The following is a 27,915-nucleotide window of genomic DNA, read 5'->3' as shown; positions in this document are numbered from 1 at the left end:
TTTTTTAAATTTGATCTGGCTAAATATTCAATCCTTATGTAGCAAGGTATTATTTCTCTGTAAGGAATCTACAGGATTTTTAACATAAGCAGGGGGTAATTAAGTTCTTTTAAGTCATATCAAAGAATAAAATAATATTTCTTGTTCAATAAATAACAGACCAAATTAGCTAGAATGCATTCTTCCATTTCCCCATCACCTCATCACAAGTACTCTAGCTTATATGCACTAGAAATGAGGCAGCTGAGTACTTCTAAAACGTTTTTTATAGCCGTGCCCTGAAATATACTGATCTTCCTGATCTTTTATTTTTTCTTCTTTCTGCTATAAGGTTAGTGTCTACTCACATTCCATTAAAAATTTAAAAAAAATAGTTAACTAATCAAGAGTTGCTACTTTTGATAACTATACACTTGATTTTTCAATATTATCTATCAGAGAATTTTGATAAGCTGCTGCTATTTCAAATCAGGTGTGCTGGTCTCTTCCATGAGATGCAATTTCCTGGGTTAGGGAGGGGGTAGCTGTAAAACACATTTTAAAGCATGTGGTCTATTAAAAATATTTGTAAATTTATTAAAAAAGACTGCATTTTTTCTGAATCATTTTCTAATTACAGTTGCTCTTCAGCCTATACTTTTCCACACATACTATATTACTTAGTTTCTTAGTTTCATAACAGTGTGCAATATTAATTGGAAACACACAAAAATACTTACGTCTATGATTCTCTTTCAATAGACATTAGTCTTGCTGGAGCAATTTGTTTTAAAGTTTACGTTCATTTAAAAACTAGAAGAGTACACATGGAATTAACTGAGATTGTATCACAGAACAAATGAATTTTTCAACTGAATGAAATATGATCTTTCACTAATTTTAAAAGAAAGATGCAGGGATTTTAGCATCTGGCAATGCTGTGGAACTGATATTAGCAACCCTACTGGTGAAAAAGCAAATGTTTCAGAAACATCCTGTATACTGCATTTTATTTTGGTACAGAATCTGCAAAAGGATCCAACACGAACAAAAAGTCGTCTATCATGCTGAAGAAACCACAGAATAACTTGAAATGTTACATATGATTTGAAACCATTTGATTGTGTCTAAATCTGAACCTGCTACTTACCATACTTATAACTGCGGGACATATATATTCAGTATTTATCCAAGCATAGAAAACTGTCTTGGGCTACAGCCTGGAGAGAAGCTGTTTATACAAAAGTCTTATTCAAAAAAGTTGGAAGGTAAGGTTTAGCAGCCTTATAGAAGAAGGTTTTGAGGGAATGTCTTATGAGGGGGGAAGCATATGTGCTTGAATGAGCTTACTTTCCTTACCATGCAACTGACAAGCAGCTCTTTGATTGCTTTAGCATTATGATACAACTTTGGATACAATAAAACCTACATTATTGTTCAATCATTTGTCAAGCTGTATAGAAAATGTTGAGTCAATGGATGCCACCTGTATGATATTTTCATTACCTGTTTATAAAGCAACTGCTCATTTTCTCTAGCATAACAGAACAGAACATCTGTAAGAATTTTTCTCACATTCTCTTGCTGGAAATACTGCATTTCAGGAAATCTAAAAAAGAAAAAATATATTCTACTGAAGTGAACAACAAATATCACAAAGACCTTCTCAGGCACCTGATTTAGATATACACCTGGGCTTCTACAAGCAGTTCTAGGTAAGACTTTATAGCTGTTCTTCATTATCCTTTTGCAGTTGTTACAGAATAATATTTTTAAATGCTATATTTGTCTCACAAACAACATTCTGAACCACATACTTTTCAATATTATAATAAATACTAATTGTTAGTTCTCCTTAAATGGATGCATCCTTTATTAGGCTAGCCATCCCTACAATGAAGCAAGTGTCAGGTAGATCATTCTGATTGCCATTTTGTGCAGGTGACCAATCCACTGAAAATGGAATTCTCCTAGGGTGTATCTACATGTGTGCTTTACTACAGAGAGTAGACTAATTAGCTCCACAGCAAAGTGTCGTCATCCACATCTGCACCGGTATTAGGACGTGGTAAATAAATTAACATTGCCATAAGGTAGTACTGTTGAGGAAAGTACTGTCTTATGGAGAAGTACTTATGTGCACTGAAATGCACATGTAAACAGTGACAGGAGCTGGCTGGGGCAAGAGGGAGCTGAAGTACAGGGAGGCTGCTGCTGTCCAGCCCTGCACTTTAGCACTGTCATGCCCTAGCCAGCCTCTCCGTCGTCAGCTGCAGCCAGCCGGAGCCTGGGGCTGACCATCTGGGACCCTGGCCAGCCCAGGTCTGCTCCACCCCGGCTCCAAGTGCTGCAGCCCCAGGAGCAAGTGTAGACATCGTGTCTGTGAGTGACTTGCTCTACCATAGTTACATGCATAGGTACACCCCTATAGTACCTCGTCAGAGACAGACATCTCTCACATAAGACCATTTTCCCCAGCTGTCCAAAATATGGGTTCAATTGGCATTTTCTATAAAGAAAACCTTTCCCCACTTGGCACTGAATCCTGCTGAAGCATGGCTCCTCTGTAGCACAGCAAATCATGGCTATATTACCTTCAGAAGGCAGGGTACAGTGGCACCTTACAGACTAACTCACTCAGAGGCATAAGCTTTCGTAAGTAACAGCTTACTTCAAAGCATCTCTGAATGTCAAGGATATGATGAAGTAAGCTGCTGCCTAGGAAAGCTTATGCTTGTCTGAATTGATTAGGTCTGTAAGGTGTCACTGCTACATCTTCTGCCTGACTTCAGACAAATACAGCTAATGCCCTCTTCACATTAACTCTTGTCTGCAGTATAGTATATTTAAGGTGTCTCATTATAGTGCTGCTTGACATTAAACAAGCAACAAAGATATGCAGAATAGGTGGCACTGGCTGAAGCAGCTGCTAAAGCAGGAACAGGGAACAAGAGAACTGTCTCCTTTAAAACGGTGCAGTGGTATGTAACCACATTCCCACTTACAGCCTGGTTCCAACACTACACCAATGACTGGTCCTGCATAATGGATTCAAGAGAGCCTAAGAATATTTCTACAAATAAGGAGTTATAATTGAAGAGACTATGAATCATTCAAACATTTGATTTTGATATCTGGGAAAATTAGACAAATAATATAGGTCTCAATCCTATCCTTCCTTTTTAGTGTCCTTGTGACAAGGTATTTAGCAGAATTTGCATATTCATTGGAATAACAGGGCTGTACTGTTAGCACGTCTGCCATATCCTCAAATTTAGGATCTCTGAGATGTCAACTGCATGTGCCTCAACACCTGCGCCACCCCAGCCCCAGGTCTCAAATAATTACCAGTGACTTGTATATGACATATATTCTTGCATTCCTTGCATTTGCTTTAACTGGTATATCAGTTTCAAGATCAGTATTCAGTCCTGATGGCCATGTTTTCCAACATAAAAAGTGGCAGAAGAAACCCTTATAAAGGGTATAGCTGCTCTGGTACATTAGCTAGTTTATACAATTTCTAATTGTATTTCCCATATATCACTTTGATTATTGATATATGTGTCAGCATTTTGTTTGATATAAAAAAAAATTAGGGTAATTTTACAAGGCTACTTTAATAAGCAACAGTAAGCCATTAAAATGTCTTAAAATAGCCCAAGTTGCACAAAATTCTAGGACTTAATCATGTGCTAATGGGAGCTGTACTCACAATGAGATGATGAAGTCCTGAAGTACTTGGGATTTAACAAGATCCTGTACATACTAGATCTACTAAAACTTTCTATGATGAAGGATGATTAGGCTCTACTGCCAAGTATAGACAATCTAATAGCCTGAAGCTAAATTGAGTCGATCTTCGCAGGTTAGTCTAAGCTGTGTAGACTAAACAAATAAGCAAGGTGAACAAACATTCACTTTTGATTCCAGAAATGTAGCCATATGCCTGCACTGGCGCAGCCCACAAGCCAGGGGGTACCAGAGCACGCCTCCCTGATCAGCTACAGCAGACACACTGGACCAGGGCTAGTCCACCTACCATGTGGGGTGAGGTGGTTTGCAGAAGAGATGAGGGACTGTAAGTTAACTTGAATCGGAGACAGAAGTTAAATAAACGGATTTAACCTAAATCAGTTAAGTCTGATGCTCTATCCATCCAGGTTTATCTTAAACTGGTTCTGGCTATATTAAAAGCAGATTATGTGCACTAAACTTCTGTTATGTTGCAGATTTGAACTAGTTTCCGATCACTTATGCTGGTTTATGTGTAATTTCTGTCCCCAGCCTACATGTTCACAAAGGGCAGGCAGTCCTATATAATACCTTAATATTTTACTACCCAAGAAAATGAACTCTAGATATATTAAAAATGTTAAGGGATAGGAAATTCAAGATGCCAAGAAGTTGGGAAAAATGCTGCTACATAAGCATCAAGAACTAGAACAACATAAATATTATTGTGTAGCTAGTTGCAAACCGTTCGTGATTGTGTAAATCTGTTCCTTGTTTGAGTGACAGAGACAGACAAAGAAAACGCATTAAAGTGAACTTATACAAGGTGTCTCTCTACAAATCAGTACACAAACAAAGCAGCCTGAAGCCAAGAACAGACTTGCATGAGTGACTATATGAAATGCTAACACAGAAAAGAATACAAATAAAAGGGGAAGGACTGGAGAAAAAGGAAGAGAACAATTTTGAAAGGGTAACTCAGAAGAATTGCAGTGTTACTTGATAACAGAACGATTTCTGATATTTTCTTCCATGTTCCCTACTGTTTAAAATAAATGCAGCACTGCCTGACAATTTTCAAGGGCTCCCGTGTATTTCAGATTTCATGTGTGAAAAGGCACATATATGAAACCCAGTTATTTGTGCACAGGCAAACATATGGGATATATTACACAGGATGGCTGAACACAAAATCAGTCATTCATGTGTATTAACTGTCCATCTCTAGGAATCTGAAAACAAACAGTTGCTATTTTCTTGTAGCTATTCAAATATGGCATTTTCTTCATATAACTTGTCAGGATTATTATGCTACAAGTATTCATGGAATTGCTTTTGCTTGGGTTAGATTAAAAATGGGATAAAGTGTGAAGGGCTGAAGTTACCTTTTTAAAAATACCTTAAAATTTAGGTGAACATATATTTTTTACCAGAAAACCAAATAATATTTTTAATGCATTTTGGGACAAGCATAGCGTGATCCTGTCCCCTCAAAAGATATTAATGAGGAAAGAAGGCCCTGGGGATGTAACTCCAGGAACAGATGTGGTACAACACATTTAAGACTTAATTTTGTAAAGAGAGTAATTTAAGTCTTATTTAATGAAAAAATTTGGGAATGTCCAAACATCCAGTGGAAGAGTAAACACCTAAAATAATAAGAGAACCCTGCTTAAAAGGAAACACAAGAAATATTTCCTCGAGAAAAATACATGGGTGATTGTGGATACAATTATAGCACAATGGGAATGGGACCTCTAGGTTCTACTATACCACAGATTATAAACTAAAACTAAAACTAAAAGCCTCATGTAAATAGTAAAATTTATAGGGCATATGATGCAGTGGATAGCACAGGACGCTTGGCTCTTATGTCTAGTTTTAAGTCAGTCTTGTTGAGCCTTACCGTGCAACCATGAGCAACACTGTGCCTCAGGTCAACCAGCTGCAAAATGGATATCATATTGCCAACCATGCATAATAAAAGAACAACAGGTATAGCTTGCAAATCATGAGATTTTTTTTTAAACACACTTTGAGTTCATTTCATGTACCTTGGGTTTTTCCGAAACTTTTCTGAGCCATTCATACCAGTTTCATGCTTTCCTCCACCACAATTAGAGATAGCAATTTCCTTAAAAATGAAGCTGAGCTTCTTTCATATTCACATGGTACAAGCTGCTCAGGTTCTGGAGTACAGCTTTTAGTGTTCTGTGGAGATACCCAGGCTAACATGGGTACCGAAAGTAATCTACTCAAACCAACACAGAGATCAGTACAGGCTAATTTTTCTCCTTCATGGCAAGTTAAATTAGCCCGCAGTGGATTCTGTGCTATTACCATTAGGCTGCTTCTGGGCAGGGCTAACTCACTTAAAATTAGCTTCAGTATCACTACCTACACTGCAATCTACAGTATAGACATACCCTAAGAAAAACACTAATTATGATGAGAATTTGAATAAAATCCTTAGAATAAACAGCACTGTGCATTCCTCACAATGGTAATGAAAGTTTAATTATAAAAACAATCAAAAGGATTAAATATCAAAGCACAGAGTTAGGGGACATGAATATGATGTCAGCAAAAATCCTGACAAGAGTCCTGGTATGAAGAGTGCAACATTTTTCTGGCATCTGAAAGAGGTATACCAGCATTTGGAAACTTGTATGCACTTGTAGTAATCACATTACTATAAAGGAAGGACGCAGCAGAGACTGAAAAGGTACAGTGCAGCAGATGGCAATCAGCATAATTTAGGATTTTGAAAAGATTATTTATGAAGGACTATTATTCAGGCCTGTCCTGTGTAGTTTAGGGAAGAGAGACTAACAAATAAAATTTGAAAATACACAGCTATCCATGAGGATTTAGGAAGAACAACAATGAATTCATGCATAAGACAGTTTAAGTATTCATTATGGGAAATGCAAAAAGCTAGTGATCATGAAGGTTAAGAGGGAACTATCAGTTCAGAAAGAATGTTACAGAGAATGTTACTGTGCAATTAGAAGCTGTTTTAGAAGTGTAGTGTTCTCACATCCAGAAGAGTAGGAACCATTTTAAGAAAATGCTAGGGTAATAAATCTAACTTAATGCTAGGGAAAGACCACATGAAAATCAGCTATTTGATGATCATGTTTTACTGCAGTTAGTAGAAACATATGAATGCTTACTGAAGATTACAATGACTAAAAGTAAAGACCAGCATGAATGAATGGCTACTGTAAAAGTTATTTCAGGGTGTTCTGAAACTACCCATTTTTTTCTTTTCACTGATATAACCCGACTGCATAGTGGATAGATCATCTACTTCAGAAGCATGGCTAATAAAAGCCAAACAGAGTACAAGCCACCTGAGTGGCAGACAATCCTGCTATTTTAAAGAACTGGAAAAGGCATGTGGGAAAGGGAGAAAAACTGTTTCCCTCTCCCCATGGATATGGAAACATCCAAATGACTGTGGGGAGTTGGTAAGAAATGAACATCTAGGCATCCTCAAAAGAATTTTTCAGTGGTGAGGGATATTGGGAACAGGTTATAATGGAATGACTCGGTGTTGTTCAGAAAGACAGTTCCAGAGATGTAAATCCTAAATACTGAACTTTATCTATTCAAAGGAGGGAAGAGGGGCCCCAGATAATTTATCCATCACAAACTGCAATGAGGAGAGCAAAGTTATAGACAGTGGAACAAGGCAGATGTCAGAGTGAGGGAAAGGTCTTGCTGAGCTTTACTGAGCTTCAGCTTCTATTTAGGAACTTGTTTGGGTAGGGGGAATTAAAATTGATAAATTTTAGTCCAATTCATAGCTTAAAAGAAAAGAAGTGAGGCTAGTAAGGAGGACTAGCATTTCAGACTCAGAACATCAATGCTTCTTCACAAAGGAATTTGTATGCATTTTATAACAATAAAATAAAACTTTTGCATCTTATGCAACACTACTGGTTTCAAAGACAAGTCTGGGGAGAACTTCTAAAATTGTGCTTTAGTTCCTATTTTTTTTTGTTATTAGAAGATAACAACAGTATTGTTCTTTAGTGCATTTACTGAATGACAGTAATTAATCACAATGTTCTCAAGTCTACTGCATGTAACCATTGTGCATATTCCGATAGGAGTTTCTCTTTTAGGAGAATAATAGAACACAGTATTATACTGGTAGCCTGGTATTGGCTTGTATATATAATTAAAGTTAAGCCAGAACTTTCATTATAACCACCCAGTTTCTCTTAGCCATGGCCTTCTGAAAGGCTTCTTATTTGGAGACAAATGATCTGAACATGGTTACAGCTCAGAAGTGAATGTTGTTGGGAAGCTGAAGGAAAAATCCATTTTGATACATGTCTCAGCTACTGGATGACGAAAAAAGAAACATCATAATTTAGACGTCGTGTTGATCACTAACAACATAATTACTTAACAATGACATCAATACTTACAAATAGTTTTTATTGCAGAATAGGAACTTTGCTTGATTTAACAGGCAAAGATGCTACGTGCTTTACAAAACTGGTTCTTATTATACAGAAAAGTGCTAAGATTATAACAGGGACTAATGAAACCGTGTTTACAATGTGACATTCCCTCTTGGTGGACGAGTCTGAAACCAGTGTAACACACAAAAAAGGCAAAGTGTAGTATATTTTCCTGCTGCCCTTCGATATGGGGGGCTACTGGGTTAATCCAAATTTTCAGAAAAATATTTCCGCTAATTATAATGGTAGCAAAATGTGTGAATTCGACTCTCTATTCATTTATTTAAATTTTGATAGTAAAATATTAGGACCATTTAAATCTCCATCAAATTAAAAACCATATTTCTGTACGCTAATTTAAAGCTGATTATTGTTGCACTAGTTAAAACTAATTTTCTCTAGGTAAAAGATTACACAAAATAAGTTTTTCCTACTTTTGCTGATACTTTATAGAGCTAGTATCACTATCTCATCTATATATCAAGTTAGTTAGTTTATTCTGTTGATTGTAGGGGCATTTTACCTAGGAAGAGAGATACACACACATACACACACACACTTTTAAAAACACAGAAGTTGGCAAGTTTAGTACACTTTTTCCAAAACTGCTTCAACTTCTAGCTGATGTACCTTAACAAACAGAACTGACAAGTTTAACTACTACTTTTTTAAAGGGATGTAGGAAAAAAAGATACAGTATTAAATAAAGAATGTTGAAACCCAGGTAAGGAAATGTAAAATATATTTTCACTGAAATATTAACTTGCCTACATTACACATGAACAACGTATTTCATGATTAATTACGCTACAAAATGTATACAACCTCAGTACATGAGGTGTCCAATATAGGCAAATTAATGTTACTGTGACAATTATACTGATGACTTCTGATATTCTCCATTATTGCTGGAAGTAGACACCATTTTGGATAATTACATACAAACAAAATGTCCTTTATCCAAAATTATTGTGCTACCTGGACAGTTAACTAGACCAGAGGAACAGTAGTCTATATCTTGCATTCTTTTACAATACTATACTATATCAATACGATACTATATCAATTTTCATTTCCCTTTTACAATTTATGTATGTATATATTTTAATATTAGAACATGCTGAACAGTTACCATTTACAAACAAAAGAAATACTATCCATGAAAATTTACATGAACTCATACTCTGGTGCTATTATAAATCCAAAGACAGAAATGCATTTGATAAAAATCAGTCCAAATATGGATGTTCAAGAGATTCCACAAAATTATCAGTGACCTTTACTTACGCTTTAAAAATGTTTTTATTGTAAGTGAATTTGATTTACTTTGTAAATGTATACTGTAAATGAATTCTAAGAGTATGACCACCACTGTCTTTGTTTAAAACATAAAAGAATGTATGCAATCCAGTACAGGAGAATGGCACATGTTTAACAAAGCTGCAATTAAATGCAATTGTTTTATACATATTAGAGTCAGTGTTCTAACTCCGGGAAAATATTTTCAGGAAGTGAGAGTTCTAACACAAATAAGTTCCTAAACAGGAATCACTTGAGGCCAAGGAAATAAAAAGATACTTAGTGATAGTAGGGCAATTTTTTAAAAAGGCATCTGTGACAACACTAGAAAAGTGATGCATAAAAATAGAAATGCTAAACTTCTCTAGATGAATGACATTTTCTAACTAATTACACACTGCTTTTCTATTATTGATTGAATAAGTGTTAAGAATTACAGAAAATCATCTGTTCAATCTTTTATTATGAACATAATTTAGTCAAAAGACCTGTCAATTTCTCTTTTCTTTTTTGTTTCCTACAGAAAACTGTATTTTAAATTTAATATAATATTTCCTAAATCTTAACTGAGAAGAGCTTCACTTCAGTGATACCAACAAATCCTTAGAGTATAACATTTAATTCAAGAATATTTTCTGCTCTCTCAAAGACAGAGTCAAAGACAGACTTCTCTTTATACACTGTGTATGTATGTTTCCATGTTCATGTGTTCTTAGCACCTTTGTATTATGCCATCTCAACTTAGGCAAAGAAAACATGATGTTGTACATACAATGTAAGAAAAAAAGTTCAAATTGTAATATTTTTTTCTCAAAAAACTACTTACGTTCTTGTCACATCTTGCTCAATCATTGCTCGCAGCTCTTTATCCTGGAAAAATTTATTCCAAAGACTCTGAAATAAGTCAAAATAATTGTATTAAATAAAAAATATGATATATTTGAGACTTGCATTATATCCCTGCAAAGTACTCTACAAATATTAACCAATTAATCCACAACATTCCTGGGAGGTAGGTATTATCACTATTTTACAGATGAGAAAGACAGATTAGTGAGTTCCCCAAGGCATCACAGCAAATCAGTGTTGAGCAGGGATTACATTTATAAATTCCTGGCTTCTATCCCTATGCTCAATCCACTAGACCACATTGCTTCTATATACTTAAAAATTAATTATAAATTGGCTTAAATTGCACACTGGCCACTTATTTGCAACTGAGCTTCTTTGCCCTGGCAGAGGTAAATTAAGTTGGGAATGTATAACAATTGAACACCCACAATGAAAATTGGTATTGATCATTTTAAAAGGAAGTTCTCATATCAGGAGCAGAAAGGTAGAAATACAGCAAACTAACTAATCCTAAAATTAAATCTAATTTGAGTCAACTTCAGTCATTCTGTAGCTGTGCTTGTGCTACCCCATCACTTCCTTGCCCTTTTTACTGGGTCCCTGCAAAGGGTAATCTAAATGAAAACTGCTCCTTTTTCCCTTTGCAGGACTGAAATGGATATCACGAGATTGCTGTACTGTTGAGGAAAGTGGAATGTAGAGTCAGCTTTCCCTGGAGGAGCATGGTGCCTTGACAGCATTGATCAGAACTTAGGAGGAACAAAATCCATAGCAGTTCTTTCATTTACTTGGCTTTCAGAACACAGTGGCAGTAGCTGACTATACCACCTGACAAAGAACAGCTAATAGGGTTTAAAAAAAAAAAATCCCATTCTCGCCCCACCCTGTAAACAATTCATGACTATTTTCAAAGGAGGGGGAAAAAAGTTTGCCAACTGCAGAAACATAAAACTTGTAAAGAAAGAATTCTAATTTAATTTATATTAGTGCATTGCAAGCATAACAGATATTAAAATGTTTGACACTATCCCCTTAAGACTAGTCGCTTTCCTTTTCTCAGTTAAATTTACTAATATCCTAATTATACCCATCAGATTGCAACTTGAGCAAAACCCCGAGAAACAGTCCTTGGTTCCTGGAAACCTAACTCAGGACAGGCACAGCAAGGTACCAATAACTGTGTGCGCTGAATAGGCAGCATACCAATAAGAAAAGAGAAATACCTCCAGATGCTCATAGCAACTCCTTCTGACAATCTACAGAACAATACTACTATACATCTATTTAATTTCCCCTGTTATTACCAATCTGATGAAACAAACCAGAAAATTTTTGTTGCTTGTTTGGCAGAATTTTTGTGGCACTGCAGTTCATCTTACCCCCTCATCCTGTGAAAGTGGATTGTTGATAATCAGGTCTTGCTGCCCAGCTTTTCGAGGGTTTGTTATATGCTAGGGGGGGAAAAAAACAAACAAAAAAACCAACAAGGTTTCTATTTTCAGGTTCTAATTTTAGAAGTACTATACCAATATCCAGGTGTAGAATGTTTGGTTATACTTACTATTTCTTTAATCTTGTTATATGATGTTCTTAAGTTTGAAGTTTTACCTATCCACTGACATTTATCTTGGGGTAGAACATTTAGAAACAGCTGTCAATAAATCAAAACATGCATGTAAGAAGTTTAACCAATTTAATGCAACTTTTCAAGTTAAGTCCTATAGGACAGTCTAAACCATTCTAGGGACATGATTTGACAAAATCAGAATCTACATCTGAAATTGACAGAACTGAGGCCCTTGGCAGATGTTACATTTAAGACACAATTAACCATTAATCGCGTCTTAAAATAGCCGAGCCTCACATTCAAGCAATTCATGGTGTGACAAAATGAAAAACCAGCCACAAATTATTCCACAAAATGTGTAATAATTTTTTGTGGTTGGTTTCCATCATGCCTTAAATTGAACAGGTCAGGGTTACTGATGTACAGTTTGATACCCGATTGCAAGGCTTGGTTGACAGCTCCCCCCATTCTGGAACTATAATGGAGTCTCCAACCAGCTCCCATGTTGTCCTGAAACTGACACGGACAATCAGCCCACTCCCCCTTCCTGGTTGGAGAAGAGGGGGAGATGCGACAGTGAAGGGGACTGGGGGGCTTCTCCCACTGGAGGCTTTAAACCCGACACAGGACAGTTCTGGCTGACAGGAGCCTCTGCTCCACCGCACCGTGAAGCTCAGCTAGAGCTGCTAGGTGCAGGGCTTAAAGAACTGAATGGAGGCAGCTTCTGCTTCCCACCACTGGGCAGCCTGGCCATAGCTGCCTGGGGTTAGGGCCAATCATCAGCTATTTGCTGGCCCCAGTCTCCAGATAGCTCTGGGTCTCAAATGGGACTGTCTAGTCAGGACTGGCAATCAGCCAAAATTAACTGACAATCAGCCAACTGTCAGCCCTGCAATCAGGCACCCAGCTTTCAACTTATCAGTGCAGGAAGAGCCTCCTGCCATGCGTGTCTGGCATGGCAAGAGGCATGACTGTTTGGATCAGATCCCATTGCACCTTTAAACAAACATGTACCAGAAGCTTAAAACCTGAAAGTATATACTTTTAAGTTCCAATAGTTGAGAAGCTAGAGATGGTAAAAGTTATAAGATGCAACATGTTTGATTAGTATAAATAGTCACAGCTTCATTGACAACAATAGAGCTATGACAATTTACCACAGCTGGGGCTCTGGCCAATTCAGATTCCCAATCAGACAAAGAATACAGGAAGAGACCAAATTAAAAGTACACAAGAGGAGTTGTAGGCAGACCATGAATGGAAATTATGCAACATATTTAAAATCAATGAAACTGCAGAAAAGAAACATCCATTTATGCAAAAACTGGCACCACACTAGACATTCAGTTTCTCATCCTCTTTTTTTATTTATATACACCCACCCACCCACCCACCCACACTCACACTTATGCAGTGTATCTGAAATTTTTTGTAGGTCCTTCTAGTAATGGGAAGCAGGAAAAAGTCCAATTCAAGTAAAGTGACTTACCGTATTTTTCGGACCATAAGACGCACTTTTTTCCCCCCAAAAGTGGGGGGAAAACGAGGGTGCGTCTTATGGTCCGAAGGTGTGTGTCCCGGGGAGACGGGGCGGAGCTTGCCCGCGGAGGCGGCGGAGCCCGAGCGGGACACCCGCCGCTTGTTTATGCTGTGTCCCGGGGAGACGGGGCGGAGCTTGCCCGCAGAGGCGGCGGAGCCCGAGCGGGACATCTGCCGCTTGTTTACACCGGAAGCCGGCGCCCGTGCCGGTGGCCGGGAGCCGGCAATAAAAATGGCCGGCCACCGGCACACATAGTCTCTCCTGCCATAAAAACTGGGTGCGTCTTATGGTCAGGTGCGTCTTATGGTCCGAAAAATACAGTAAGTTATCATGGTCACACACAGAAAGACTATTTAAAAAGATGTTCTCTTTTATCAAAATTTTCAATCCTACCCTACTGAAAAAGAAAGAAGGGCCTGATTGCTTTGCAACATACTGCTTTAGGACTCCAATCCCTATTATTTATTTTGCCCAAGAGAAAGAGAGGCTTTAGAGGGCCTTTACTGTCTTTCAGAACTATATTAGCCTGGTTTCTTTCTTATCCAAGTCATTACAAGAGAGCCATAGTATGAGTCTTTCAAGGTATGAGAGCCTTTCATTCGCATATCAATAGGGAGGCATCTCAACTGCTTATTGTGGAGAAGGAGCTGATAGGTTTTCAAAAAGCCCAAGTTAATCATTATAATACAAACCATGACCAAAACTTCCCCTTTAATCTCAACACATCATTTCAGTGTAAAAAAAAAGTGACAGGAAACACAGTTACATTGCAGTGAATTTTACTATTAAATTAAATGTAATTCAACACAAAGATGCTCTTTCATAGGAATTCTTCACTATTACCAGCAATTCAGCTATAAGGCAACTCAATATGATTAGTGAATGCCCTATGAATTATAAAAATGGACAGGAAAACATTGGGATGAAGTCTTTTGGAAAATTCAGTGATTCTTCGCATCAATAATCTTTCAGCGCATCAGGTAATGTGTTGATATATTGCAACCACAAACTGTAAATAAATATTTTCTCTTCTTACCTTCCAGCAAACACTACGGAACCTGCTGCTTCTCAGCTGCCCATTAATCCCCTTCAGCCGTATTGTTGCCAAGTAATTGTTGTTTACAAATAGTTCTTCCCATTCTTTACTACATGAAAGGGGGGGAAAAAAAGGAATGAACATCTAAAAAAAGCCTCAGCTGATTTAAGGGCTATATCACACTAAGTAATTTTGGATAAGCAGAGGAAAGGAACTTTTTAATGTATATATTTAGTTGTGTACCATTTCTAAACGCATGGCTGTCTTTTTGGACAGATTTCTTCTTTGGATTTAATGAATATGTAGATCGCTATAATTATGCCAGCTACTGAAATTCATAATGTCTATGGAGGCTATTCCATTTCCTCTAAAATGTTGGTACTGCAGTTCAGTGAATAAACAAGAAAAATGAATATTAATATAAACACATTCATGTTTCAGCCATAGACAAAGAAATACCTACTCCAAAAATATGCAATAGAAAAGTATACTGTTGACTGTATTAGTTCCTCACATGACATATTTGCTTAAATGAACCTTCTTTTCTTCTTACTTTCAAGCTGGGCAGTTAAGCATAATAGAAGATGACTTTCTTTAACATTTAGTGCTATTTACTATTGAAATCACTTCTACTTTTTTCTACATGATCAGTTTTAAAATTTTAACAGGTGCTAGCAAATTTAAAAAAAACATCAAAAAATTAAAAACCCTCACTGTATAAACTGTTAAAGGCAAGCTTGAGCACCTTGCAGTACCTATGGCTGACTAGATAAACAACCTAAATATGCCTCCCAGGCATGCAGACACCAGGGGCCTAACACCTGTGCCTCATTAATATACAAGTAAATCTGTTCTACTGGGAAACAATTGGAAATTAATTGTCCCAAACCATTTACTGAGTTTGAATAAAAGAATTAAACCTATATTCCCTACATCTTCCACTGAAGTGGATCTCAAGAACAGTATCAGTCATTTGATGATCTTACCAAAGACCAAAGCAGCCTTGACCTACTCAGATAAAAATATATGAAGTCACTCCATTTCAGTGTAGAAGCATCAGGGGCACACTTAAGGGCACAAGCATTTTGGATGATTTCGTTTGTTCAATTTATACTCTCAAGGTAAAAAAAAAAAAAAAAATCGCCATTTTTAACTTTCTCTTGAGATTTACTTGGTCTTCATAGTAATGAAACTATGAAGCAGAAATAGTGACTTACTTATTTAGCTTTGGGCTGACATATCTGCTTAGTTAAGTGGGGTTACAAAGAAGGTCATTCAGGTGCTGAAAGAAAGCTCTCATTCCACACTTGTCTGTAATTCAATAATCTAAGTATGGATAAACTTAGATTGGATATTGGAAGAATGTTTTCAACCATTAAAGCTCTTTCAGAACCTCACTAATCAAAATACTAGGAGCAAAAACCTAACTAGTTTTAAATGAAACTCAGTAAATATATGAAAATGATTCTACTGCCTGTTAAAGTAGAGGCTAGAGTTGATGACCCTGAAGGTTCTTCCTCCTTCATCTATGTTCCTATTCCTCTGGGGCAGGTCTGAATTAGTACCCCAGAATGTGTGCTTGTGTGTGTGGTGGGAGTTAAAAGGTGTGTGCGCAGGTGGATACTGTGCTGGTAGAGATATCTTTCAGTTAAATGGTATTTTCATAGCACTTGTTTCCTCGAAAAAGAACTGACTGCTAGGCCTATATGCTCGGATGCAGCTGAGCAACAGCATGTATGTAGGCATTGTTGGGGATTAGTAAAGATGCGATGCATACAAAATGCTTTGACCTTCTCCCTGCTCCTCCATTTTTGTATTATCTGTACTAAAGAATACTTTGATCACTATCAACTGCCAGCTGGTCCAATATAGCAGAAAATGACAACAGTGCAGGCAAGTGGCAGCTCATCTTCCCTCTAGCCACACTGCCTACATCAGGAGGGTGGCAACCTACATTCTATGGGCTGGATCTGGCCCATGGTACCAGCTTCTCCCCATGCCACCATGCATACAAGTGATGGTGGTAGCTGGGTCCAATAGTCTGCCTACTCAGGGTTGTTATTCTAGCCTCCTGGTTTACACTGTTGGCTATAAATGGTTGTGGCATAAAAGTTATTGCATTGGCTCCCATCAGTACAATCCAGTGCCACCAGTGGAATCTTCCTTAAGACTAGAGGACTGCTAGTTATGCAGTGAAGACTGATTATAGTGCAAAGGAAAATCTGGCCCTTAAACATCCTTTGGTAACTACAGGATATTATGTTTACTCAAATGGTCTCATTGAAGCATATGATAGGAAATTTTTCTACCATGTAAGTAGTTTTGTAGCATTACTGGTGTCATTCTAACAGCTGCCAACTTAAATGCAACTATTCTTCAGAGGGTGATGTTTCCCTATATACAAGGGTCAGATTCTGATGTCATTTACACGGCTTAAGTAGAAGATTGCATTCACTTAATTACTTGGAAAACACTGAGATGTCAGTTGAGTTAATGCAGATTAAAACCAGTGTAATGAAAAAACAGAATCTGTCTCAATATATTTATAACAGCAACTGTCTGTAGTAACTGCTAGATGGCAATTAACATTTAAAAAACAGGCCTATCAGGACCCAGATATTATATACTTGCAAAAACCCCAAAATGTTTCCATGCTTTGGGGTTGAACTTTTCTAGACCTGGTCACTGCATGGAAACACATTACTTAGAAATATTTGTGCAAACCCACTTCAACAACCAAATTATAATACAATGTAATGATGTTTTTGATCATAATAAAAGTCTAAAATACATTTTTTGAACAAAGCTACATTAAAAATAGCTGGAAGAAGGTTGCCAAGCCCATACTCCATACTATGTTTGGCTCATGGGGAAATTGAAAAAACACTGTAAACAACTGAAAAAACAAACAACAAAAACAAACAAAAAATCACTCCCTAGTGTTTAGTAAAAAACTTGCTACAAATTTAGTATAATTAAATAAAATATGAGTCCCTGTATAACACCGCCCGTTAAATCTACCTGCTATTCAGACATTTTTAAACCACATGCTGCATCATGTCCAGAGTGGTAGAAATCTATAGGAAGAAAGGAGATGGCTTTCTTAGTAGACTCTCTTCTGAAACTATTAACTGATACTGGATAAAACAATTATGTACCTAAAGAAATGAGCTTCTGCTAGAAGCAAATATATTACTTCTAAAACTCTCTCTCAAGCAACAAGAAGAGGTTCCTTGTCCACAAAACAGCAGTACCTGTTCTGTTTTTCCCTACTCAGAGAATGTTCTGCTTAAAATTGTGGTCATTATGTCTGCATGGAACCCCCAGATGCTGCTTTAATTATGCTTGTTCCATACATTCACTTCTGTTAGTTTTCTCACCTACTCTGAGAGTAAAGAAAGAAATACAGTAAAAGCCCTGTTATCTAGCATTCCCTGGGAATGGGGGATGCCGGTTAATCAAATATGCCACGTCCGGTGCACCAGGGCTTTCACTCCCTGGCGTCAGTGTGCCAAGAGACAAGAAGGGGGGCCCCCCACACACAGGCTGCTTTGCCCCGGGCCACGGTCCACAAGGAAGAAGTAGGACTCAGCTCGCGATGGAGAAACCGGAAACGAGACTTCTGGTTTCGCTTTTGCTACATCCCTCGGAAGGAAGATTTGTATGGACAGATGCCAGTTAGTGGAGCTTTCTAGTTGCTGAAGTCCCGGATAACGTGGCTTTTGCTGTATTTCTTTCCTCCCAATGATTTCAATTATAGAATCATGGAAAATTAGGATTGGAAGGGACCTCAGGAGGTCATCTAGTTCAGCCCACTACTCAAAGCAGGACCATCCCTCAATAGATTATTCCAGCCAGGGCTCTGTTGAGCCAGGCCTTAAAAACCTCCAAAGATGGAGATTCTACCACATGTCTCAGTAAGCCGTTAAAGTGCTTCGCCACCCTCCTTAGGCCAATGAATTTAGTGAGAAAGTTTGTCCTAATATCCAACCTAAACTTCCCTTGCTTCAACTTAAGACCACTGCTCCTTGTTATGTCATCTGCCACCACTGAGAGCAACCTAGCTCCATCCTTAACCACCCTTCAGGTAGTTAGAGGCTGCTGTCAAACCCCCTCTCAGTCTTCTCTTCTGCAGGCCAAATAACCCCAGTTCCCTCAGCCTCTCCTTGTAAGTCATGTGCCCCAGCCCCCGAACCATTTTCATTGCCCTCTCCTCCTCAATTTGTCCACATCCTTTCTTTAGCGGGGGGCCCAAAACTGAACATAGTACTCCAGATATGGCTTTACCAGCACAGAACAGAGGGGAATAATTACTGCCCTTGATCTCCTGGCAATGCTCCTACCAATGCAGCCCAGTGTACTGTTAGTCTTTTTGGCAAAAAGGGCATGCGGCTCATATTCAGCTTATTATCCACTTTAAGCCCCAGATCCTTTTCTGCAGAGCTGCTGCCCAGCCAGTCAGCCCCCAGCCTGTACTGGTGTATGGGATTGTTTTATGCAAAGTGCAGGACTCTGCACTTGTCCTCATTGAACCTCACAAGATTTCTTTTGGCTCAATCCTCCAATTCATCTAGGTCAATCTGAATCCTGGCCTTACCCTCCAGCATATCCACTACTCCCCCCAGCTTGGTGACACCCACAAATTTGCTTAGGGTGCAATCCATCCCATCTTCCAGATCAGGGGTGGGCAATTATTTCGGGTGGAGGGCCGCTTACCGAGTTTTGGCAAGCTGTTGAGGGCCACATGAGTAGCTCCACCCCTTGACGGGTCCCCACCCTCTGGTCACCATCTTGTGACCAGAAGTCCTGCCCGGGGATGTGGGGTCTAGGTGTATGGCAGTGCGAGGCAGGATGTAGACGCACATGTAGACGCATGGGACTCGGCCCCGTGAACACATGCTGTCCCTTTCACTGCATGCATGTGCGTGTACACACACACACACACACACACACACACACACACACACACACACACACCCCTCCCTCCCATTCCCAGCCCCGGGGTACTGGCGCAAGCCTTGTGCTCCCACAGCCTGGTGAGGTAGCTGGGGCCCCGTGGTGCTGGAGCAGCCAGCAGGTGGGCAGTGAAGAAGTGAAAGCGGTGGCAGGCAAAGGCTTCCAGTTGGAGGACAGGTGAGGGTGGAAGTGGGGATGGCCTTGCTCCCGTGTCCTGTGGCTGGCTTCCCCTGGGTCTTACTGTCCCTGGCTCCTGTCATCTTTGACAGACATCCAGGAACAGATGAATATAAATTTTCTAAATTTTTTAGGGGCCCTCTATTCTGGATAGATTTGCCTGGCAGGCCGAACTCAGCCCGCAGGCTGTATTTTGCTCATCCCTGTTCCAGATTGTTAATGAAAACATTAAACAAAACTGGCCCCAGAAATGACCATTGGGGCACTCCACTTGAGACCAGCTTCAAATTAGACCTCAAGTCATTGATAACTACCTGTTTAGCTTGATGAACCAGCTAGCTTTCTATCCACCTTACAGTCCATTTATTCAACCCGCATTTCTTTCACTTGCTTGCGAGAATGTTGTGGGAGACTGTATCAAAATCCATGCTAAGGTCAAGGTACATGATGTCCACCGCTTTCCCCGTAACCAAAGAGCCAATCATCTCATCACACTAGGCAATCAGGTTAGTCAGGCATGATTTCTCTTTGGTGTATCCATACTGACTGTTCCTGACTACTTTCTTCTCCTCCACATGCTTAGAAAAGGATCCCTTGAGGACATGCTGCATGATTTTTCCAGGGACTGAGGTGAGGCTGATTGGTCTGTAGTTCCCTGGATACACTCTTCTTCCCTTTCTTCAAGTTGAGCACTATATTTGGCCTTTTCCAATCATCCCAAACCTCCCCGAATCACTGCAAGTTTTCAAAGATAATTGTCAGCAGCACAGCAGTCACATCAGCCAACTTCCTCAGCACCGCATCCAGTCCCAAGGACCTGTACATGTCCAGCTTTTCTAAATAGTCCCTAACATGTTCCTTCACCACTGAGAGCTGCTCACCTTCTCCCCAAACTGTGCTGACCTGTGCAGCTTACCTTGCCTATGAAGACTAAGGTAAAAAAGGAATCGAGTACTTCAACTTTTTCCTCATCATCTGTCACTCCATTCAGTAAGAGACCCAACACTTTCCCTGATCTTCCTCTTGTTGCTAACATACTTGTAGAAGTCATTCTTGCTATCATTCACGTTCCTTCCTAGATTCAACTCCAGTTGCGTTTGTCTTCCCCGATTTCATCCATGCAAGCTTAAGTAATATACTCCTCCCCATGTCATCTGTCCAAGCTTCCACTTCTTGTAAGATTTCTTTTTGTGTTTAAGATCACCAGAGTTCTCTGTTAAGCCATGCGGGTCACCTGCCATATTTGCTATTCTTCCTGCACATCAGGATGGTTCATTTCTGTGCCCTCGGTAAAGTTTCTTTAAAATACAACCAGCTCTCCTGGACTCCTTTCCCCTCTCAGACTGGCCTCCCAGGTGATCCTTCCCAGCAGTTCTATGAGGGAATCAAGGTCTATTTTTCTGCAGTCCAGAGTCCATACTATGCTGCTCTTCTTTCTTCCTTTTGTCAGGGAGGGGTCAGGACCTTGAATTTAATCAACTTGTGTCACTGCTGCCCATGTTACCATCTACTTTTACATTTCCCACCAATTCTTCCCTGTTTATGAGCAGCAGGCAGCACGGCCCCCAGTTGGTCTCTCTAACACTTGCATCTGGAAGTTGTCTTCAATGCTCTCCAAAAACTTCCTAGATTGCCTGTGCATTGCTTTATTGCCCTCCCAGCAAATGTCAAGGTGATTGAATTCCCTCATAAGAACCAGGGCCTGTGATCTGAAAACTTTCGCTAGTTGTCTGAAGAAAGCCTCATCTACCAAATTATCAGCTTATTCAGGAAAAGCTTCCTTTATGGTAAAAAGTATGGTAAGAAGTTCCTTTCTGAACCAGCTTCCTTTATGGTAAGAAGTATTTTATCATGGAGATCAACTTGGAATGCGAGCACACTTTGTTGCTGTTCGGGAAGACAACTGAGGAGAAAGATGTTTGGGAGGCAGATCAGCATGTAGAGAAAGGAGAGGAGATTGATGACATTCTGGTAATCAAAACTGTTGTAGGTTATAGAACACACTATTCTACCCAAGACAATTCTGTGGGCCTACTGTTTTACATTACTATATACCCTACCGAGACTAGTAGGTAGACAAAGGAGCCTTTCCATAGTATGCCAGTCATGTTGGACACGAGCTAGTCAAGTCAACACAAATGTAATAGATGAAAATTAGGAACATCAGCATCAGACTGCAAAGATCCCACATTAGAACTGCAGATGCTTAGATCAACCAGATAACCGTTAGCTGTCATGACTGTATTTTTAGTTTCCATCACAGGTAATGAGGGAACCAGTACACCTAAAATGCAATTAGAAACTGTACATAGATATTTTTTTTCCTATACCCAGGGGATACTATATACTAATTCTTAAGAATCTTCCATTCATGGAACAAAATCAGTTTAATCTGTAAGACAACATTTAGAAAATGAACACTGTTACACACAGTACTGTAGTACAGGACTGGGTATCCCAACACTAGTAGTGGGTTGTAAGAATCTACACTTGGGTTCCACAACAGTCTAAAATCCCAACCTCATTTCTCCTTTTGGAGAAATGCCTTAGATAAAATTTTTGAACAATGATGTTACTTTTGGGGGTGAAAAAAAGCCGACATTGGAAGCACACTATATATGGTCGAAGTAAAAACAATTTGACATTTTTATTCACTTTTTCATTCAAAACGATTTATTTTTAATGCATTGAGACTCCAGCTCAACTACCACAGACACCAGTGAAACAATGTTACTGATGCTTCTAATTATTGTGTCATATGCTTTGCAATTTGAGGTTATTAATGAGAAAGTCCCAAAAAAACAACCATGTGAGGGCACCCATTAAAATTAGAACAGGTTTAAAACTGAATAAGAAAAAGTATATTTTTTTTTTATACAGAATGTAGTTAACTTCTGGAACTCATTGCCACAGGAGATGTTAATGACAGATAACATAGCCAAATTAAAAAAGGGACTAAACAAATTCTTGAAGACAGATCTGTGTATAGCTATTAAACAGAAATTTAGAAATGTTTCCATTGGCTTAGATATACCAGAGATGGAGGATACCAGGGAAGGTAAAAAAAAATAGAGCATGGGTCAGCAACTTACAGCCCTTAGGCTGGATCCAGTCTATGGACACAGGGCTTCAGTGGCATTCAGGAGCATAGGGCTTTGAGAAAACACTCCTCAAACTGCTATAGATCAGGTTGATCACCTTTAGGACTGATTTAACTGTCCCAAACTCCTGTACAGTTCCCAACACAGCCCCAACATGATTTTCCTACCCCCTCCCTGGCACCATGCCCATTTTTAGACCCCCTCAACTCTTCCCCCCCCCACCTGCTGGACAGCTTCTCCTGGGAACCAGCCAGCCCCCTGCCCCACCTAATCTCTTATTCCACAAGCTGTTCCCAGTGCTGTTTTTACTGGTGTTTGCCAGTGCTGAGATCTAAGCAAGTAAGCTGGGGTGGGAAGAAGGGTGGGTGGGCTGGGGGGGAGGGTTGGTTTGCAGGCGTGGGGTTGTTCATCTAGGAGTTGGGCATGCAAAAATATAGTCTCTGGTCCTGGGGAAGGCAGAAGAGCCCCCCCCAACCCCCAAATTTCCCTGCAGACCCCACAAGCTCTGCTGATCCCACCAAACCCTCCCAGACCCCAGCAACACCCCCTACAGAGCCTGCCCAAATCCTGATCCCCCTGTGGACTCTACCTAACTCCCTGATCCCACTGCAGACCCCATTTATCCTCCCAATCCACCTGCAGACCCCACCTGCTCACCAGTCCTTCCCACTGATGTCACCTGCCCCTCCAAACCCCCATGAACCTCTTCTGCCCCCCTAATTCCCCAATCCCCCCTCTGCCCTCCATTCCCTCCCTGATCCCTCACCTCCCCCCTAAAGCTTCCTTTCACACCCACCCCTAGCCACTAGCTTTCCCATCCAACTTACCTTAGATCAGGTGCCTATTTTTAACTCTGTCTAACCTCCCTGAATGTCTATACACAGCCTGGTTTAATATCCAATAAGAAATTACTAGCCATTACATCATTACTGTGTCGTCTTAGGTATCCTCATTACACCCGCATAGACATCTATTCTATAACAGAAATTAAAGTTGGTGTCACTGAAGTTAATAGTGCAAGTTAAAAATTAGAGCTCTGAAATCAAATTAAAGAGAAGCTGCCAGAGGGTGCCCAACATTCTGTAATTTTATTTGTTGACATCTTCATGACTTGAGATATCCTGTATAGTTTTAAAAGGAGCAAAGAATGGTTATTTTGAAATTATTCTCTTGCAGTAGATGTCATCATAAAAATAAAAAAAAAAGATAGGTTTATACACAATTTAAATTTTTATGGAATTGAGATATGACTATAAACAAGATAATTCAACCAATACACTAATTTTAGTTCATAAGCATACATACTACTGATTAGCAGGTTTATTGCAATGCCTTTTCCCACCTCTATAAATACACTGATTCCACACTCATCATCATAGCTAAAGCCATCAGGGATTTTGAGAGAGAATATACTAATTTTTTTTAACTATTGACTTAGGATGGTTTTACTCAGTGGTGCTCTTATGATGAAAAGAAATTGTTGGTTGATCTTCAGATTAATCTCAGTTTTACATTATTTTTGGAAACTTAATACTTGTACAAAAATTTTAATACGACATCAGCACTGTACCTCTGTGCTGAATTTTTATATATTTCACACGTATATCAGCAGTGTAGTTTCCTCAGCAGAATGAAATCACTGATTAGATTTTCCTTTCAGCAGACTCTGTATGAAAACTAAGTTATCTTATTTAAGCTCCAGTACTTCTGCTGCAACCATGTAGTACAAAAATCTTCTATTTAAAATGCTACCAACTACAATGGCACCTAGTACTGAGAAAAAGAATTGATCATCTACAGGCCCCCTTGCTGCTAACCCTCAGCCATTAAAAAGCTGATGGTTCTGAAGCAGATGTTCTTGCTTTTAGGTCACTAAGAATCTTACGGACTAGTTTTCCTCTCCAAGGAGCAAATGCCAGCCTGATTAAGATCTGGAAACGTACAACTCAACACCAAGAAGAATGTGATGCCATTTATCTGTCAGTTTCAGTCACATTGGCACGAGGAGTTTTAATGGAGTCCTGATACTGTATTTCACTGCATTACTGCTATGCTTAAGAACTATTAATAAATATTTTAACTCTCACTCTTTTTAGTATGAGCTGTTGCCAGACTGTTTGAACTGGGGGAATTTGTTAAAAGCTTAGGACAAAAACATTATTGCTTGTTTCTTTAAGATAATTAAAGGAACTAGTGGTGTTTCCTAGAAATGGGAAACGTAAAAAAAACCCTGAAATGCTGCCAATAGGACAAGACTGGCCTTAAATTCTCTGCTACTTATTTTATGGTTCTGCATCTCTATTATAACCCTATGATTAAAAGTTGCTTTAGAAGATGATGTTTATCACTCAAATACATTTTCTGTCCCCTCCTTTTACCACAGGTGTCTCCTTCCTTAGATATGACAACAAACAGTAACTATTTTTGTGGTTTTCAATCATGTCAGGATTTAGTAATATTTTAGCAAACAGTACAATGTTTTCCACTTACATAAAAGTACATTTAACCACAGTGGTTACTGTGCATATACACCGGAAGTATATTTTTGACAATTATAAGTTGTTTGTATCAGCAATTACCAAAGACATTACAACATGTTCTATTATATATCTATAGCAGTGATTCTCAGTCAGGGCGCTGCAGAGTACCACACAATGGTTAAGCACAGTTTGGTGTGCAAATTTGATTCACAAACCCACAGATTTCAAAAACAGGAATACACAGTGTTAAAAACATTCTGACCCATTGGGGCCTTTCTGAGTTCTTTGCAACAAAAGAATAACTCCATTATTTTTCTTTAGTCAAAAACTGAGTGAAAGCAAAAAGCTGACATTTCCTGAGGGAGATCTTCAGTCTAAGGCCAGGTACAGATATTACACTTTTACCAGTATAAGTGATCGGAAACCAGTCTATACCTGTAAACAGAACAGAAGTCCAGCACACAGACTGACTTAAAAATGACAGAACCCAGTCTAAGATTTGTCCCCCCACCAAAGGGCAAATGTGTGTTCTGTTTGCTACTGACACTAAACTTAGGCTGCTAATGGAAAACCGTGTAACTTGCACTGATTCTGCCTCAGGCTTTTTTGAATGTCTGTACCTACTGTAAAAAAGTTTGAGAACCACTGCTCTGCAGCATATCTGTATGTCTGATTATAAAAGCTGAAGTCATATGATTTTCAACCATATTACAGCACTACATGGTTGAAACTAAGTGCTATTTCCATGGTTATTTGTTTCCTTTAAACAGGACATAATCTACTGCATTTTCAAGTTCCAGCTGCAACTTCTAGAATGAATTCTCCACTCCCCACTTATACATTTTGTGTGTATATACCTCATTAAGAAAAAGCTAGTACAGATTCTCTAAACTCTTAAGGCTCCTATACATGTGCAGGGAGCCTGCACTGGAAAGATTAATAGAGCCTGCTGGAGTGCGGAAATTAATGCTCTCCAGCAGACCCTAGAGTATCACATTTTAGTGTCCCTGTGCTGAAAAATTGGGGGGGGGGGCAGTGGGGCACTCTGAACTAAAGTTCATTCGATCAGCTTTAGTTCAAAGCACCCCATTGCCATTTTTCTGCATGGGAACACTGATACCGTGATACTTGGGCACTTTTAATTAGCATGATTTGCTAATAAAAACACCCCACACACCTCCCAGAGCATGTGTAAAAATGCCCTTAGTGCTCTTTAAACAAGGGAAGACCAAAATTAATTCTCGTCTTCCGTGGCAGATTCCACAATTGTACAGACTAACTATTTACTTATATTACAACTATAACATAGAGGTCTCACCAAGAATGCCTTTTATGGCTGGCTTTTGCTCTGGGCATCAACAATTTCAGCCAGCATCTTTGAAATGCACTGAATTGATCCTTCATAAACAGATGCATTTCAATTAATTGTCTGAAAATCAAAGTAGTACGGAAACCTACTCTTTACCAAAAAAATAACAATTGCAATAATTAATAAGAGGGAATATGGCTTATAGAGATATTAAGAAATCAATGCCAATTCCTGGCTTTTCTTCTTTTGCCCTCCATCTCTCAAGATTTTTGATGCCCAATCCTTTTCACGTTGTCAGCTTCCCAAGAGTTAAGTAAACTTGTCAGTTTACTGTTACTTCCTACTAACCCACATGCTGTCCGCAAAGAAGAAACTTTGGTGGAGGCCTATACTAGATTCCATACTTCTTTGAATGGGAAAATCAAGTCACTCAACTCAGCAGAAACTCAAAGTACCTACACCATGCAAATCAGATATAAAATTCAGGTAAAAGTGTTTAGTGAACATCAAGTAGAGATTCAAAGAGCTCATCAATTAAGACTTCTTCCTGGTTCAAAAAGTTGGCAACAATTCTAATAAGAGCAGCTATGAAGAGGTTTGTGTAGACCAAATGAGCTGTGGAATAAATAACCCAGATACAAGAAACACAGTAAGATATTTGGTGGTGTTTGACCTGGGCCTTCAAACAAGATACAAAAAGGAAAGGAATTAGAGAAAGTAAAATTTACAAAGCTCTCTGCATGGTCAACTAACATCCGATGGCTTCTTTTAATTTTTTTCTGATTTGGGGAAAAGTACCTTGGAGAGAAAGCCAGGCCTGTGTTCTTATTATTGGAAATAAAGCATGGAGCTCTGCAATCAGAGTGCCAGCTTGTCTATACCCAGATGAGAGTAAGACAACCACAGAGGCCATTTTCACTAAGAGACAGTTAAAGGTAATTGAATGTAATGATTCAAAGGCCTGGAAACCAAAAACAACAAGGAAAGATTCTATAGGATCTAAAGGCAAAAATCAGGTCTTATTTGGAAGATCCTGTGGCCATGAGACGGCACCTAATGAGAAAGGCTTCTGTTTCATGATGCTAAGTAAGGCAAAAATTTAAAAATTGAAAAACAACATGCCCTAACTTTTCTATCCTGGAAGCAGAGAAAAGAGGACAAATGAGGCAACCCCTGAGAAAAAACAGAAGAAGAGATAATCCAATGCTCTTGTCTGACTTCTAGCACCAGACATGTTAGAAAAAGATTTAAAAAGAAAAAGATAATGAAAACAGATGAAACAATCATCTGAAGTTCTTTGCAACTCCAGAGCTGACTTTTCTTCTCTAAGGGACTCGGTAGTCTCACAGATGGCGGCAAGCCAAGAAAAACAGGTTACTCTAACTTACAGGTAACCTTAACAACAC

General features: G+C 39.0%; 1 protein-coding gene across 1 annotated transcript in view; it reads right to left on the bottom strand.

The window, feature by feature from the left end:
• Positions 1–27,915, bottom strand: part of TBC1D5 (TBC1 domain family member 5) — a 475,870-nt gene that overhangs the window by 197,806 nt on the left and 250,149 nt on the right. Inside the window, exons 6-10 of the mRNA XM_090046588.1 lie at positions 14,487–14,595; positions 11,905–11,994; positions 11,723–11,794; positions 10,318–10,385; positions 1,486–1,588 (exon numbers count right to left, since the gene is read on the bottom strand). Coding sequence (XP_089902714.1) covers positions 1,486–1,588; positions 10,318–10,385; positions 11,723–11,794; positions 11,905–11,994; positions 14,487–14,595 — 442 coding nt within the window. The remainder of the gene's footprint in view (positions 1–1,485; positions 1,589–10,317; positions 10,386–11,722; positions 11,795–11,904; positions 11,995–14,486; positions 14,596–27,915) is intronic.

The sequence above is a fragment of the Crocodylus siamensis genome, chromosome 5, assembly GCF_052110815.1.
Source record: "Crocodylus siamensis isolate JL-2025a chromosome 5, ASM5211081v1, whole genome shotgun sequence".
Lineage (NCBI taxonomy): Eukaryota > Metazoa > Chordata > Crocodylia > Crocodylidae > Crocodylus > Crocodylus siamensis.
This window is presented reverse-complemented; position numbering and strand designations above follow the sequence as displayed.